The sequence below is a fragment of the Macrobrachium nipponense genome, chromosome 3, assembly GCF_015104395.2.
Source record: "Macrobrachium nipponense isolate FS-2020 chromosome 3, ASM1510439v2, whole genome shotgun sequence".
NCBI classification, from domain to species: domain Eukaryota; kingdom Metazoa; phylum Arthropoda; class Malacostraca; order Decapoda; family Palaemonidae; genus Macrobrachium; species Macrobrachium nipponense.
This window is the reverse complement of record NC_087202.1, coordinates 41289253-41306059: the sequence shown is the minus strand read 5'-3', so window position 1 is coordinate 41306059 and position 16807 is coordinate 41289253. Positions and strand designations below refer to the sequence as shown.

At 40.4% G+C, this 16807-nt stretch overlaps 2 protein-coding genes across 2 annotated transcripts; both read left to right on the top strand.

Moving 5' to 3' along the window:
• Positions 1–2413: 2413 nt before the first annotated feature.
• Positions 2414–3760, top strand: LOC135222370 (uncharacterized). The gene has a single exon (XM_064260457.1). The coding sequence runs from the start codon at positions 2414–2416 to the stop codon at positions 3758–3760; it is 1347 nt and encodes a 448-aa protein (XP_064116527.1).
• A 1480-nt stretch (positions 3761–5240) lies between these two features.
• On the top strand, positions 5241–10623 carry LOC135222369 (uncharacterized). The gene is made up of 4 exons (XM_064260456.1): positions 5241–5774; positions 5865–6122; positions 10158–10328; positions 10489–10623. The coding sequence occupies exons 1-4, from the start codon at positions 5241–5243 to the stop codon at positions 10621–10623; spliced, it is 1098 nt and encodes a 365-aa protein (XP_064116526.1).
• Positions 10624–16807: the final 6184 nt, after the last annotated feature.

Genomic DNA, 16807 nt, shown 5'->3' with positions numbered 1-16807 from the left:
GATAATCTTGCACATTGGTAACCATGCGTAAAAACATTTGGGTCATTTAATGTGGGAATTGTTGATTGCTGGGCAGTGGTTTGTGTGTGTAGGGTGTATTTAACTAGGGTTCTTACAATCTTACCTTTTGTAAAAAAAAAAAAAAAAAAAAATTATATATATATAGCTATAGGTTGTGATGGTGCCCGGATTTGTGCCATTTCTTCAGGGAGGGGCGTAATTTTGTGGGGCATGCAAACTACATCTGGGTGAGTTTCCAGGGCAAGGGCTGATTGGCAAATTTGAGGGGCTCAAGATAGTGTTTGTGGGTTGGTAACGAAATTTGGTAGGATCGTGGTGTCCCCGCTAGAGACCCTGATGAACCACGGTACAGGGTTAATAGCAATTAGAGGGGCAGGCGTGCTTGAGTCGGGAGAGCAGTGCAACATGTTTAAGCCTCATGGTGTATTAATTCAGGTTCGTAGGATGATTTCCCACAGTCTGTTTGCCGCTTGCAGTAAGGCTTAAGTAAATAAGGCTGGGACACGAGACATTGTTGCATTCAGGGTTGCTCCCTAGACTTGAAGGATTTTTGTGACGTCGCAACTGAGTAAGGTACTGGTAGTTGTCTTCACGGAGTGGTGCGGGTTTTGGCAACTCCTTGGTTAGGTCAGCTACAGTTCGACTAGGGAATTAAGTTAGTTCATAGGGAGTGGCCAGAGCTGAATCCAGGAAAATGGAGACCCTTAAAGTTGTGCAATTGAGGGAGGGTTTGAGAGCTAGAAGCCTCCCAATGGGTGGGAACAAATCTGCATTGTATCAGCGTCTGAGCGAGTCACTAGAGAAGGAGGGCAGGAGTGTTCAGGAATTTTTGAAGGAACTCGAGGTCAGGCAGAACAGTGAGATCAATCAGGACCAAGAGGCAGGAGAGGACATTGGGCCAATCCCAGAGGAGGAGGAACATTTAAATGTGGGGGATAGCGCATCAGTTATGGGTAGGCAATCTGTTGCTTCAGGGGGCTCTAAACAGTCAAGCGTGAGTTCTACTGGGAGTAGGCGTGTGTTGGCAGCTGCTTCTAGAGCCAGGTTGGAAGCAAAATTACAGAAGTTGGAAGAGCTGCAAGCCATAGAGCGAGAGGAAGAAGCCTTAAGACAGAGGAGGGAGAAGCTTAGGTTGGAGGCAGAGATAGCTGAGGTGGTGGCAGAGGAGAAGGTTTTACAACAATTTGACGAAAATAATAGGGAAATAGCTCCCGTCACTAGGATAAGGGAACACATAGACCCTGACATGGACAGGAGTGAACAACCCATGGGCTTAGGTGCAGTAGTGCCTGAAGTTAGCTCAGGTAGGAATAACCAAGGGGACTTAAGTAATAAGGAAATCTTGCAGACATTAATCTCTTGCAGCCTCAAAGGCTTGATGCCCAAGCAGGATATGGCTAAGTTTGATGGAGATTATACAAAGTACTTTAGGTTCATCCGCTCATTCGACGACATATTTAGCAGCCAGCTGACAAATGATAAGGAAAGGCTGAGGTATCTGGATTTATACACAACAGGTAGGCCAAATGAGTTAGTGGCAGCTTGCCTCCACTTAGATGCTTCAGAGGGCTATAGGCAGGCAAGAAAATTGCTGGAGGAGCGATACGGCAACCTTGAGCAAATAGCCACCAGCATACGTGGATAAGGTAATCGAATGGAAGGACATGGGGGAGAATAATGCAGAGGACTTTGATGAGTATGCGGTGATGCTAAAAACCTGCAGAAATGCAATTTCGTGCGTCCCTTATGGTGTCGCCGAATTGCAGAACCCAAAAAACAATGAGGTTGATCCTCAGCAAATTCCCATCTAGTGTGCGGGACCGATGGTGTAGAGTTGCCGACAAGATAAATAGTGAGAAGAAGCAGACCATACAGTTTGATGATTTAGTTAGTTTCATTGAAGGGGAGGCTAGGGTCTTAAAAAATCCCTTGTTTGGACGCCACCTGTTCGAGAGTGGTAAAATGGGGGCCACCCCTGGGTTAGGAGAGGGTTCAGCACCAAGCAAATCACAGGGTTTAACGAGTGCAAGGAAAGTTTCATGTAAACAAAGTTGGGGAGGCTCCACTTTCATGTTGGCACTGTAAAGGACCACATATAATAGATGAATGCGACCAAATAGCTAAAATGGGACATGAGGATAAACTAAACACCATTAAGGAATTGAGGCTTTGTTTTAGTTGTTTGAGAAATGGTCATATGTCCCAGTATTGCAGGTACAGGAAAAGGTGCAATGTGTGTAACAAAAACCATCCAACTCTGTTGCACCGACACCAGGAAGCAGAAGTGTGGGAAACCAGAGAGCGCAAATAGGGCCTTAGTGGTTCAGGGGGAAGGTACGCATGACAAAATTGCTATGTTCAGAGCAGTTAGGGGGGTAGTGCTGGCACAGGGATGTCAGTTGTGCCCATAAGGGTTAGGTCAAGGGAAGGAAGGGAGGCTGTGACGAGGGACTTTTTGGACAATGGGAGTTCTACATGCTTTTGTTCAGAGGCATTAATGAAGACATTAGGTTGCACTGAGATGCAAGACGTAAAGGTGAATGTTGAAACCATCAATGGAACAGGGGAAATTGCATGTAGCCTAGTCTCAGGATTGTCAGTATTAGACTATGAGGGTAAGAATTGCATTACACTCCCCCCAGTGTTGAGCACCTCCCGCATACCTATCGATGAGTGTGATGTGATCAGGGCCGGAGATCTGGAACGCTGGCCACATCTGCGAGAAATAGATATCCCAGATGTGGATGCCGAAGTGGGTTTGTTAATTGGGAACAATGTTCCACACTTACTTGAGCCGAGGGAAGTCATTAACTCAACCCACCTCCATGAGCCACATGCCATACGAACATTATTGGGCTGGGCAGTCTGTGGGGCAAAGGACAAGAGGTGTCAAGAGCACATCAATAGGATCCAAGTAACTAGCAGGCGTTTGGAGTTGGACCGCATGCTGGTGGAAGATTATAATAGAGACTTCCAGGACATGGCATCTCCCAAAAGGGAAATGTCTGCAGAAGATAAGAAATGGCTAGATCTAATTCAAAGGGGGGTTAGAACTGTAGAGGGGGGTTATGAGGTGCCACTGCCTCTGCGCGACAATCTTGGACCCTTGCCAGAAACAAGAGACATTGCATTGCTCCGTATGCACAGTCTTCGTAAGAAGCTAATGAAGGATGGTACCTACGCTAAGCAATACAGTGCCTTCATGACCGAGATGCTACAGAAAGGATATGCTGAGCGAGTGACCTCAGCCAGCCAGGAAAATGTATGGTATATCCCTCATTTTGGTGTGCAACATCCAGACAAGCCAGACAAGGTCCGTGTTGTATTTGACTGTGCGAGCAGGGTGGAGGGCACGTCGTTGAATGACCTAATATTGCAGGGACCCGATATGATGAACTCTTTGCTGGGTGTGTTGGTTAAGTTTAGGGGAGGTCTGTTTGCCTATTCAGGGGATATAAATACAATGTTTTACCAGGTACGGGTACCAGAACATCAGCGGGACTACCTCAGGTTCTTTTGGTGGGAAAATAGTTTTAATGAGGAGCCAACTGAGTTTAGAATGGCTGTACATCTGTTTGGGGCCTGTTCGTCACCCAGCATTGCGAATTTTGTGCTGAAACAGACAGCAAGCGACTTTGGGAATGGGTTCTCCAGGGAGGCACGGGACACCGTTGCTAACAATTTTCTATGTAGACGACTGTTTGAGAGCCGAGGATCGTCAAGATGCCTTGTTAAGTAATTTGTTAGAGGTTAAGGAGCTTTGCGAAAAAGGGGGATTTACATTGACGAAGTTCAGTAGCTCATGCGTGGAGGTTTTGTCATCCATCCCAAGGGAGTGGTACGGTAAGGGCATTTCAGGGTTCATAGATGGATCAGGGCCAAATAAGACAAAGGCATTGGGAGTCGGAGTACAGTGGGACTTGGCCACTGATGAATTGGGTGTCCAGGCAGATCTGGTTTCAGTTCAAGGACTAAACGCAGCTTGTTGTCAGCCATAGCCTCGATTTACGACCCCCTTGGCATATTGGCACAGTTTTAATTGAGGGACGGATAATTGTGCAGGACTTGTGTAGATTGAAGATAGGCTGGGACAGTGGATTGGACTCCAACACCACTGACCGCATCAGGGTGTGGGTGAACAAGTTGAATCAGACCAGAGGGATAAGTGTGCCAAGATGCCTAAAGGTTATTGGGTGGGAGTCAGCTACCCTATTACAGCTGCATCTGTTCTCGGATGCGAGCATCATGGCTTTAGGAGTAGTGGCATAACTTGGCGGGTCACAAGATCGGTGGGGAATGTATCCTGTAGATTCATTATGGGAAAGGCAAGGGTAGCGCCCTTGAAGGACGTTTCAGTACCCCGCTAGAGCTTAGTGCAGCTGTACTAGCCGTAAGACTTGGAACCACAATTCTGGCCATGATAGATTTCAAGGTGGACGAGGTCTATTATTGGACAGATTCAACAACGGTCTTGCGTTATATTCGGAATGATCAAGCTCGTACCAAACATTTATAGCGAACCGAGTCTCTATGATAAGGAAGGAAGTGATCAGAATGAGTGGAGGTACGTTAACTCTGAAATGGAACCCGGCAGACGATGCATCACGCTCCAAGCAGTCTGAAAGGTGGAGAACAGGGCCAGGTTTTTTGCTGAAGGAGGAGTGTTTTTGGCCAGCAGAGCCAGCCCACATGTCCAACAGTGTGGAAGGACTAGAAGTTTAGGCGTGAGATAGGTCCCAAAAGGGCGCAAGTCTGCCAAACAATTAGCTTCAGGGTTGGGTTGGATTGTAGGCAGACAGGGTGGCATAAAATCATCCACCACTACTCAAAGTGGATCCGGCTACTCAGAGCCGTAGGTTGGGTCATATTGTTTACCAGGTATTTAATGTGCAAACATAGGCAGCAGCTTAGCGAACTAAACATGCATTTGTCTACACAAGTTATGAGCTTGGCAGAGACTGTGGTTGTGCAGGTAGCACAGCGAATGACTTATGAGGTAGAAATAGCAAGTCTTGAGAAGGGCAGCACCATCAGGGTTTCCAGCTCCTTAAGAAAATTGAAACCAATCCTGAGAAATGGGCTATTGTGCGTTGGAGGGAGGTTATCACTGGCGAATATTGCCCTGAGCGAAGGAATCCAATTATTCTGCCATATAAGGGCCACTTGACTGACATAGTTTATCCAGTATTATCACGAGCGTTGCCAACCATATGGGCATAATGTATGTTCTGGGTCTAATGAGGGAGAAATTTTGGGTGGTTAAGGGCAATGCAGCGGTGAGGCGCATGCTAGGGAAATGCATCAAGTGTCGCAGGGTACATGGAAGGGTAATTGAACAGCAAATGGCCAATCTACCACCTGATCGCGTGGAGTCAGGGAAACCACCCTTCTATCGCACCGGGGTGGACCTTTTTGGACCATTCTTCGTGAAAAGGGGCAGAGCGCAGATAAAGCACTGGGGAGTTATATTCACCTGCTTGAGCATGAGGGCCATACACTTGGAAGTAGCGTCAAATCTCACATCAGACTCATTCATTAGTGCCTTCAGAAGGTTTTTGGCTCGTCGTGGACATGTTAGGACGATTAGATGCGACTGCGGCACTAATTTTGTGGGATCACGGAAGGTTCTAGACTCCAGTTATGAGTTCTTGGGAGAAAACAAGTGCGAAATGGAGTTGCTCCAGTGTGGGGTGGAATTGTTTTCAATCCCCCGGGCGCCTCACATTTTGGAGGGAGCATGGGAACGATTGATAGTAATGTGAGGAGGGTCCTGGAGGGGGGGGGATGTAGTCTTGGGGACACAGCAATTGGATTATGAGGGATTTTGTACACTCTTTTGTGAGGTGGAAGCAACAGTTAATAGTAGGCCCCTTACCATTGTCACCTCAGACAGTAGAGACCCAGCTCCACTCACACCAAACAAGCTTTTAAACATGGGAGAGTCACCCGCAGGGTGCCATGTTGCAACAGGTAGCTACTCTAAGCAGAGATGGAAGCAAGTGCAGCACATGGCTGAGCAGTTCTGGGCACGTTGGAAACGCGAATACCTGTCGGGGTTACAACAGCGACAGAAGTGGTTCAAGGAACGACGAAACGTCAGGGTGGGAGAACAATAGTCCTTATGGTCAATGAAAGTGTAGCACGCTGCCATTGGCCACTGGCTCGAGTAGTACAGACTAAAGCAGGGAAAGATGGACTGGTTAGGACGGTGACTGTCAGAAGGGAGGGCAAGGATTATGATAGACCACTGTCGAAACTTGTTTTAATTCTGGAGGAAGAGCAGGACCTAGTGGACAATGCTAGGCAATAGGTGTTGAACCTCTTGCGGTCAAGAGGTTTCAAAGGGGGCGGGTGTCGACGCGGGAAAGTTTGGGCATCTTCTTTGCGCGACTGTTAACAATATGTCCGCTGCGCGATGAAAAACAGCTGTTTTTGTGGTAAAGAAAAGTTTGGTAATTGAATTTCGGGCCACTCGATATAAAGACATAAGCGTATACTCTTGTCCCATAAAAAAAAGAAAAAAAATTTTTATTTACGAGTAACAAGTTCCCTTTTGTGGGCACTAAAGGGTGATTTTTGGACGCTTTCCCTACTTCCTCTCTCCCTTCATGACGAGCAAAAAAAAGAAGGAAAACCATCGGCTCGTTTCCCGCCGCCTGGTCAAGTGCGTGGGAGGGAAGCTCGCTTTGTGTTTTAAACCTAGAAGCAGACAGATGTGCATGGCCTTGAGGAAATTAAGCGATTTAGAAGGTAAGCATTGCAGTGTACTGAGATTCTATAAAACTAAGAGCTAAGAGAGGGTTGTTGGCTGATGAATAACAGTTGATAGCTAAATAGAGAAGTGAATATGATGGAAATATAGGCTCGTTTAACAAGTGTCCTAAATAGAGAAGTGAATATGATGGAAATATAGGCTCGTTTAACGAGTGTCGTTAGGGGTCATGTGCACAAATTACGATGCCGTTCCACTTCAGGAATGTAGTGCCCAGTGGACCACGAGGGGATTAAGACGGACGGTCCTTACGGTGGGAAAGCAAACGATTTGGTAAGTAAGAGTATTATTTTGTTAAGAGATCGCTCATGACATTTTTGGTTCCTCAAAGTGCATGGTAATGCCTAGGTATATTTCTTAAGATTCTATGTGCAATTATTGTTATTTTAACCATTGTGATCACTGAGAAATTGATTCTAATGTGCGTTAAGGGATTTACCTGTCCTAGTGTTAAGGAGTTATCATTTAACTGAAATGGCAAAATTGTCACCACTATGAATATTTATGTTTGTTCATTTTTTCAGTGACCGATTGTAATAAAGGAAACTATAAGACAGTCGCGTATCACTCAAACCCACGTTGGGCCGCCCACAATATATATATTATATATGTGTGTGTGTGTGTGTGTGGTGCTGTGTGTGCGTGTGCGTGTGTGTGTGTGTGTACACACACACACACACACACACACACATATATATATATATTATATAGATATATATATATATATATATAATATATATATATATATAATATATATATATATATATATATATATATATATTATAATATATTATTATTAAATAATATAATTTGTATAATTCTTCAGCAAACAAACAGAGATGACCATAATCACAAAGAAGCCATATAGGTCTAAGAAACATTCTAACTATTGGGGCACTTTATTTAGGGTAGGTCAACGAACGCGAAAATCAAAACCGTGTTTACTTGCCTGTTTAATAATAACGGTTATTTAAAAAATTCACCTCACCGCTCACCAACAAACGAAGCCTTGAAATGCACATGTTTATGGAAACTTTTTTGGGCAACATGGCTTACTCTTCCATTTCCCGAAATATTTGCATAAACTCGTGTTACACCCTGTGTTTCACAGGCAAATAAGTGATGAAATCACAAAAGAGGTAGTAAAACCCAGCCACAGGACACAGATATAGACTGACTGAGAGAACAAAAATCCAATTTCTACTACATTTTGCTTTCATCATAATTCATCAGGTTGTGGAGTAAAGCCCTACCCCTTTCTTTCTATCCCATGACTTCCATATCTGTCTCGTGTGGCTAGGCTTTACTAAACCTTTTGTGATTTCTGGTTTCAGTTTTTTTTTTTTTTTTGCAATGACAACGGCCTAGATCGAGAAAAAATTGGTAACAAAGGAATCGAGATTATTTAGGTTTGAGATGTAGTTTTCTTAGACCTACGTGGCTTCTTCGTGCCAATGGACATCTCAGTTTTTTGTTTTTGCTGCATAATTAAAAAAATTACACACACACACACACACACAAAGAAAAAAGGACAGAAATTATATAAAAAAAGTGATGAAATCACAAAAGGGTTAGAAAAGCCCACCCACAAGAGAGATATGGAATTCATGGGATACAAAGGAAGGGGTGGGGCGTAGGGCTTTACTCCGCAACCTGATGAATTATGATGAAAACCAAAGGTAGAAATACAGAGTCTTTTTCTCAAACAGTCCATATCTGTCTCCTGTGGCTGGGATTTCCTACCCCCTTTTGTGATTGCATCACTTTTTTTGCTTGTGATATACATTAAGGGTTGAAACCCTAGCTATAATAAAATGACTGATTAAGTTAACTCTTAGGGTGAGTGTTGCCAGATGTTAACTAATACTGTATGATTCAGTCAGCCTTTTTTCATAGTTTTGCAGTTTTACTCTTTTCAATATTTATGCCATACTGAAATCCTTGATATGTTTCTTATTTGTTCATGAAAGTAAACAGCATAGGCCCATGGTTCGGGTCGAGGAATGTCCTTTAAACTTTTAGTTGGGAAATATTCCTGAACTCTTTCTATGAAAACCACAGGAGATATATATCAACGTAGAAAATTACTTGAAAATAAAGTATAATAGATATACACATGTAATGCAAAAACGATAATTGTAATCGGCGGTGGAAGGTTGGTAGTTTGCCTGTTCTTTGCCCATGAGTGATCATTTCCCGCCGGGATGTGACTAGAAAAAACCTTCAATTGTGTGCATGCTATTTTCTTTTTAATCCTGGTAAATTTAAGTCAACTTCGATAAAATTCTGCATGTAGTACTATTAAAACTGTAAAATATTGTATATTTTCTCTAATAAAAGGTAAAACAAAGACGTTGCGTAAGCGATATATGGAAATGATGTGGACAGGGTTAAGAGAAATTCTCCATCTTCTTAAAGGGAAGTAAAGTACAATTATAAAGAATTCATCCATCATTATAATGTATGTTGCCTTCTAATACAGGTATTGCATGATGGGAATTTTAACGCTCATTTTTGACGGAACGGTTAGAAAATAATTATTATATTTCCGAAACCGGTTTGTCCCTACACGTTATGGCTTTTCATTTTATAAAATGGTTTCTTGTACACCAAACATCTTGACTATAAGAATCATGGTAACCATTCTAATTAAAAGGGTTGTTACAATATTTTTAGCCTGTCAGTTACGTATGGTACTTGTCGCGTAAAACATGATTTAAAACTTAGAAGTAATGAGGACAGTGCAGCGACCTCTCCATTCAGCAGCGTAACAAATAACCAATATACAGATATGTTTGCTCTTCACTATTTAAGTTCCATTTATTATTTAAGGAAATGTCCTAATTAAATTTGGATGATCCATGACAGACATGCCAAATTTACATTTTTATAAAAAAAAAAAAGCGATTCATTAATGCTGCCTGATGCTTCAGTGATCAAAATTTACAGGCTTTTAAATAATTCATCATCAAGGTTCCGAGAACAATCAGCAGGTAATGTCAAAGGCGCTAAAAAGTTGATGAAATTGGAAAATTAATTATAAATAAGAGAATGCCCTCTTGAAATGAGAAATTTGCCGAAATTGAGCACAGCGTGATGAAGGACACTCAGAGGTGTAGACGAATACTTGAAAATATATATCAACTAGCTGGCCAAAACGCCGCTGCTCGGAAAAACTCGGAAGGACTCGGAAAACTTTCCTACATCTCTGAAATCTTTTGTAGTGCTTTAAACAGACACACACACACACACACACACACATATATATATATATATATATATATATATATATATATATATATATATATATATATATACTTGGGTTGTCCGTATAATAAGGTTCTCAAGGAGGTGCAATTGCAAGGAACGCTGTTACGCGGGATCCGGTGACACTGACGTGTCGCTTGGTACCCCCTCTCCCGGTCACCAACCACCAACCCCCCCACCTAGCAAGCTGTCTGCTACGCTCAGCCTTGGCGTGGCAGCCGATAGAGATGGAGTTCCCATTCGCTTCTCCCGCCAGGTGCGAATTACGGTCAGTGATTCGTTTTTTGTGTGTAAAAAGAACTGCACTAGTGGACATTCATTCCCAACTGTGTGAAGTCTACGGAGAAAGGTGTATGAGCGTACAACATGTGCGCCAATGGTGCAGAGAATTCAAAGACAGACGTACAGACGTCCATAACGCATTTCAGAATGGAGAGGAGCTGGAAGAAGTTTCAAGCTACTTTCGCGGAGTGGGGGGAGAGTTCTACGATTCATCCATAAAGAAGATGGTACACCGCATGCAAGAATACATTGATCTCAATGGCGATTATGTCAAAAAATAGGAAAAGTCTAAGCTTTCCAAAAACGTATTATTTAATGCCAATAATTATGTTTTTCATTGTGAAAAATCTTTGGGAACCTTCTTTTATGGACAACCCTCGCATATATATAATATATATATATATATTTACTATATATATATATATATATATATATATATATATATATATATAAAATATGTATACACACACACACAAACACACACACACACACATATATATATATATATATATATATATATATATATATATATATATATATTAATGATAATATATACTTATATATATGTCATATTGGAGTAGGGAGAACGCGTTCTGTCTTTCATCCATTTATTAGCGCCGACGTTTCGTATCAGCTTGATACATTTTCCAGGCTGAAACGATTACACATCAATTGCGTATAAGTAAAAAGATACACACAATGTTTACCAACACCAAATTAAAAACCTTTTAATAATTAAGAATAAAAACAGTAAAAACAGAAACAGAATAACAGTGAAAGGGCTAGGAGCGAATACAGAGAAACAAATTAGTTAAAAAATAATAATATAGAAAAATATATAATAATAATAATAATAATAATAATAATAAGAACGAACAAGACGCCTCCCACACAGCGGTAGCGGAAGGAGAACTGACACGAAAAATTGTTATGGAAGGGAGTGTAAACAAAACAACAGGTAATTAGGCAATAAACAGTTGGGTGGAAGACGATGGTGGTTAAGAGAAGGTACAGTTAGCTTGATTATTATTGATTTCAAGGGTGGTTAGTTCGTCTATATGTCGGGTTCTTCCTACAATATTAAAATGACTGGCATCTATGTGTGTTTTGCAACTTTTACTGTGATTTCTTATGTTATTGTTCTGGATTTGATAGTCGACAACCCGTTCTATGGTTCAATTCCTTGATGAGAGGAAATTGCGGAACTTTTAGCAGCCTCCTGGTGCAACCGATGTAAGTGCCGAGATCCACATCTGGGACAATTATACTTATAAACGACACCGGAGGCAAACAGGGGGCTGATCTTATCCTTGACTTGGAAGAGTGAGCCGATAGTTCGGGGAGTGGTGGGTGGGGAATTTAGTTTCAAATTAAGGGCAGGCAATTGACTCATTGAATAGGGTGATGCATTTTTTCCTAATTTATTATTATTAGGAAGAAAGGGAAATCTAGCAAACATACGGAGCTTGGGGGACACTATGGACTATTGGAGGTGGATTGAATTTCAGATTAAGTAGCCTATTAAGGGATCTATGAAAAATTGCTGGAGGGAAATAATTATCCTTAAAGTAATCAGCAAGGAAAGTCACTTCAGTATGAAAGGTAGACCAGCTTGATGTCAGATTAATGGCTCTATGGAGGAGAGTTGACACGGAATTCATTTTAAAAGTTAAAAAAACATGAACTATAAAAATTGGTCCCCAGGCCAGTAAAGGTGCTCTTTCTATAAATACCAGTATGAAAGCCAGACTCGTCCTTGGATATCCTCACATCAAGGAACGGAAGTGAATTCTGTGTTTCTGTTTCAACCGTAAATCTAATGTTATGGTGTTGGTTGTTTTAAATACTCAAGAAAGGTATCAGCATGGTAATTACATCTGAACAAGGCGAAAGTGTCATCTATGTAGCGTCTATAAAAGAGTGGGCGGAAATTAGGTGGGCATACATCTAGAGCTCGCTCCTCCAGGGAGCACATAATATGTTAGCAAAAGTAGGACCCAGAGGGCTTCCCATGGCCATCCCCTCAGTCTGCTTAAAAACCGTATTATTAAAACAAAGGGCGTATCCAGCACGGCTAATTCTAAAAGCAACTTGAATTGAGTTCTATTAAAATTGTTGAACAGCAATCGTTAGTGGAAATAGCCTGTCTAAAATGATGTTGATATTCTCAACAACGGGAACATTTGTAAACAGAGATTCCACGTCAAAGCTCGCCATGTACAGATCTGAGTCCTGCGTAATAATGTCATCTTTAAAGGAGGCCGAGTTTATTAATGTGTATTTATTGTGAGTCAGTGGTTGGAGTAAAGGGACAAGAAATTTGGCGAGTTTATAGCTAGCAGTGTTAATGGAAGAAAGGATAGGTCTCAAAGGAATTCCTTCTTTATGTATCTTTGGCAGTCCGTACATAAGTCCATATATAGATCCTGTTACAAAAAGGTCCTGATACGTATTTTCATCTATTGCTTTGGTTTGTTTTAGGGTGTTTCTAAGAAATCTGTTGATTTTTATCTTCGGGTTTAGTAATATTGTAAAGGTCTGGGTCACCAACGTTGGTAAATTTTGAAGAGTCGTTTAAAATGTCATTCATTTTTTGTATGTAGTCATGTCTGTCAAGGATAACTGTACCTTTACCTTTGTCTGGACGAGTAATTATTACATTTCATCTTTGGCTAGGTTTTTCAAAATGTCATAATCATTCTTGGTAAAAAAGGAGCCATCTAGTTTTAAGATTATTAAAAGAGACTGTGGGCGAGGGCTGAGAATTGTGATCTTAAAAACTCTATATTTTTGCAAAAGAAGTTTAATTATTCTGTGAAAAAGTATCTCGAGAGGTAAAAAGAATTGCTGATAATTTTTTGGGCGATAGTTGGGGAGGCAAAGTCTAACGCCTAAGGACAGTAGGAATTCCTCTCTCTTCGAAAGTATTCGTTTGGAAAAATTGATCACAGAATTAATTTTATTATTAAGTAAAGGAACGGTAATACCTAAATTTCGAAGTTTTGTGAAATGTTCTATCTTCACGGTCCGAACAAAGGAGGAAATAGTCTTATAAATAAATGGTTAAAAATGATAGAGTCCAATAATGTCAGCGAATTGAGTACACCAGTCCTGAATCTCGTCATTTGGTCATGTGCGCGATGAAGTTCCTTGTCTTTGAAGAACGTATTTCCAGCTCAAGGAGGTTCCTGGTAGCATCAGTGTAAAACTCAGAGCTGTACAGGAGGCTTTGTAAACTTTGAACTTTTATAAACTTAGCACTTATATTATTGAATTGACAATATCTCAAAAAAGTCAGTTGAGGTCGAGGTTGATTTTGTTGTATTTCTTGGTGTGTTTCTCCAAGGAACGGCAGTTGCTAAAAGCTGTGGATCGTATCTCGTTTCGTATTAGCGAGTGGAAATCCTCCACTCTCGGGCAACGAAGGCGGCCGGAGGGAGAAACAGGGCGGCAAAGAGGAAGCTGAGAAAGTCATGGGTGCCAGCGTCGTAGTCAGAAGGTCAATCCAGCATAGAAAGTATGGGAGACAGAAGCAATCACTAGGGGTAGACATATGGAGTAGGGGAGACGCGTTCTCGTCTTTCATCCATTTATTAGCGGCCGACGTTTCGTATCAGCTTGATACATTTTTTTTCCAGGCTGAAAACGATTTACACATCAATTGCGTATAAGTTAAAAAGATACACACAATGTTTACCAACACCAAAATTTAAAAACCTTTTAATAAATTAAGATAAAAACAGTAAAAACAGAAAAACACAGAATAACAGTGAAAGGGCTAGGAGCGAATACAGAGAAACAAATTAGTTAAAAAAAATAATAATTTAATAATAATAGAAAAATAGTATAATAATATAATAATAATAATAATAATAATAATAATAATAATAATAATAATAATAATAATAATAATAATAATAATATAATAATAATAATAATAGAACGAACAAGACGCCTTACCCACAGCGGTAGCGGAAGGAGAACTGACACGAAAAATTGTTATGGAAGGGAGTGTAAACAAAACAACAGGTAATTAGGCAATAAACAGTTTGGGTGGAAGACGATTGGTGGTTAAGAGAAGGTACAGTTAGCTTGATTATTATTGATTCAAGGGTGGTAGTTCGTCTATATGTCGGGTTCTTCCTACAATATTAAAATGACTGGCATCTATGTGTGTTTTGCAACTTTTACTGTGATTTCTTATGTTAGATTGTTCTGGATTTGATAGTCGACAAACCCGTTCTATGGCTAATTCCTTGATGAGAGGAAATTCGGACTTTTAGCAGCCTCCTGGTGCAACCGATGTAAGTGCCGAGATCACATCTGGGACAATTATACTTATAAACGACACCGGAGGCAAACAGGGGGCTGATCTTATCCTTGACTTGGAAGAGTGAGCCGATAGTTCGGGGGTTTATGGGAATTAGTTTCAAATTAAGGGCAGGCAATTGCTCATTGAATAGGGTGATGCATTTTTTCCTAAATTTATTATTATGGAGAAAGGGAAATCTAGCAAAACATACGGAGCTTGGGACACTATGGACTATTGGAGGTGGATTGAATTTCAGATTAAGTAGCCTATTAAGGGATCTATGAAAAATTGCTGGGAGGGAAAATATTATCCTTAAAGTAATCAGCAAGGAAAGTCACTTTCAGTATGAAAGGTAGACCAGCTTGATGTCAGATTAATGGCTCATAGGAGGGAGAGTTGACACGGAATTTATTTTAAAGTTAAAAAAACATGAACTATAAAAATTGGTCCCCAGGCCAGTAAAGGTGCTCTTTCTATTAAATGACCAGTATGAAAGCCAGACTCGTCCTTGGATATCCTCACATCAAGGAACGGAAGTGAATTCTGTGTTTCTGTTTCAACCGTAAATCTAATGTTATGGTGTTTGGTTGTTTTTTTAAATACTCAAGAAAGGTATCAGGCATGGTAATACATCTGAACAAGGCGAAAGTGTCATCTATGTCAGACGTCTATAAAAGAGTGGCGGAAATTAGGTGGGCATACATCTAGAGCTCGCTCCTCCAGGGAGCATATAAAATATGTTAGCAAAAGTAGGACCCAGAGGGCTTCCCATGGCCATCCCCTCAGTCTGCTTAAAAACCGTATTTATTAAAAAACAAAGGGCGTATCCAGCACGGCTAATTCTAAAAGCAACTTGAATTGAGTTCTATTAAAATTTGTTGAACAAGCAATCGTTAGTGGGAAATAGCCTGTCTAAAATGATGTTGATAGTCTCAACAACGGGAACATTTGTAAACAGAGATTCACGTCAAAGCTCGCCATGTACAGATCTGAGTCCTGCGTAAATAAATGTCATCAATTTTTAAAGGAGGCCGAGTTTATTAATGTGTATTATTGTGAGTCAGGTGGTTGGAGTAAAGGTACAAGAAATTTGGCGAGTTTATAGCTAGCAGTGTTAATGGAAGAAAGGATAGGTCTCAAAGGAATTCCTTCTTTATGTATCTTTGGCAGTCCGTACAAATAAGTCCATATATAGATCCTTGTTTACCAAAAATGTCCTGATACGTATTTTTATCTATTGCTTTGGTTTTGTTTTAGGGTTCTAAGAAATCTGTTGATTTATCTTCGGGTTTAGTAATATTGTAAAGGTCTGGGTCACCAACTTTGGTAAATTTTGAAGAGTCGTTTAAAATGTCATTCATTTTTTGTATGTAGTCATGTCTGTCAAGGATAACTGTACCTTTACCTTTGTCTGGACGAGTAATTATTACATTTTCATCTTTGGCTAGGTTTTTCAAAATGTCATAATCATTCTTGGTAAAAAAAGGAGCCCATCTAGTTTTAAGATTATTAAAAGAGCTGTGGGCGAGGGCTGAGAATTGTGATCTTAAAAACTCTATATTTTTGCAAAAGGAAGTTTTAATTATTCTCTGAAAAAGTATCTCGAGAGGTAAAAAGAATTGCTGATAATTTGGGCGATAGTTGGGGAGGCAAAAGTCTAACCCTAAGGACAGTAGGAATTCCTCTCTCTTCGAAAGTATTCGTTTGGAAAAATTGAACACAGAATTAATTTTATTATTAAGTAAAGGAACGGTAATACCTAAATTTCGAAGTTTTGTGAAATGTCTATCTTCAACGGTCCGAACAAAGGAGGAAATAGTCTTATTAAATAAATGGTTAAAAATGATAGAGTCCAATAATGTCAGCGAATTGAGTACACCAGTCCTGAATCTCGTCATTTGGTCATGTGCGCGATGAAGTTCCTTGGTCTTTGAACGTATTTCCAGCTCAAGGAGGTTCCTGGTAGCATCAGTGTAAAACTCAGAGCTGTACAGGGAGGCTTTGTAAACTTTGAACTTTATTATTATTATTATTATTATTATTATATATTTTTCTATTATTATTAATATTATTTTTTAACTAATTTGTTTCTCTGTATTCGCTCCTAGCCCTTTCACTGTTATTCTGTGTTTCTGTTTTTACTCTGTTTTTAT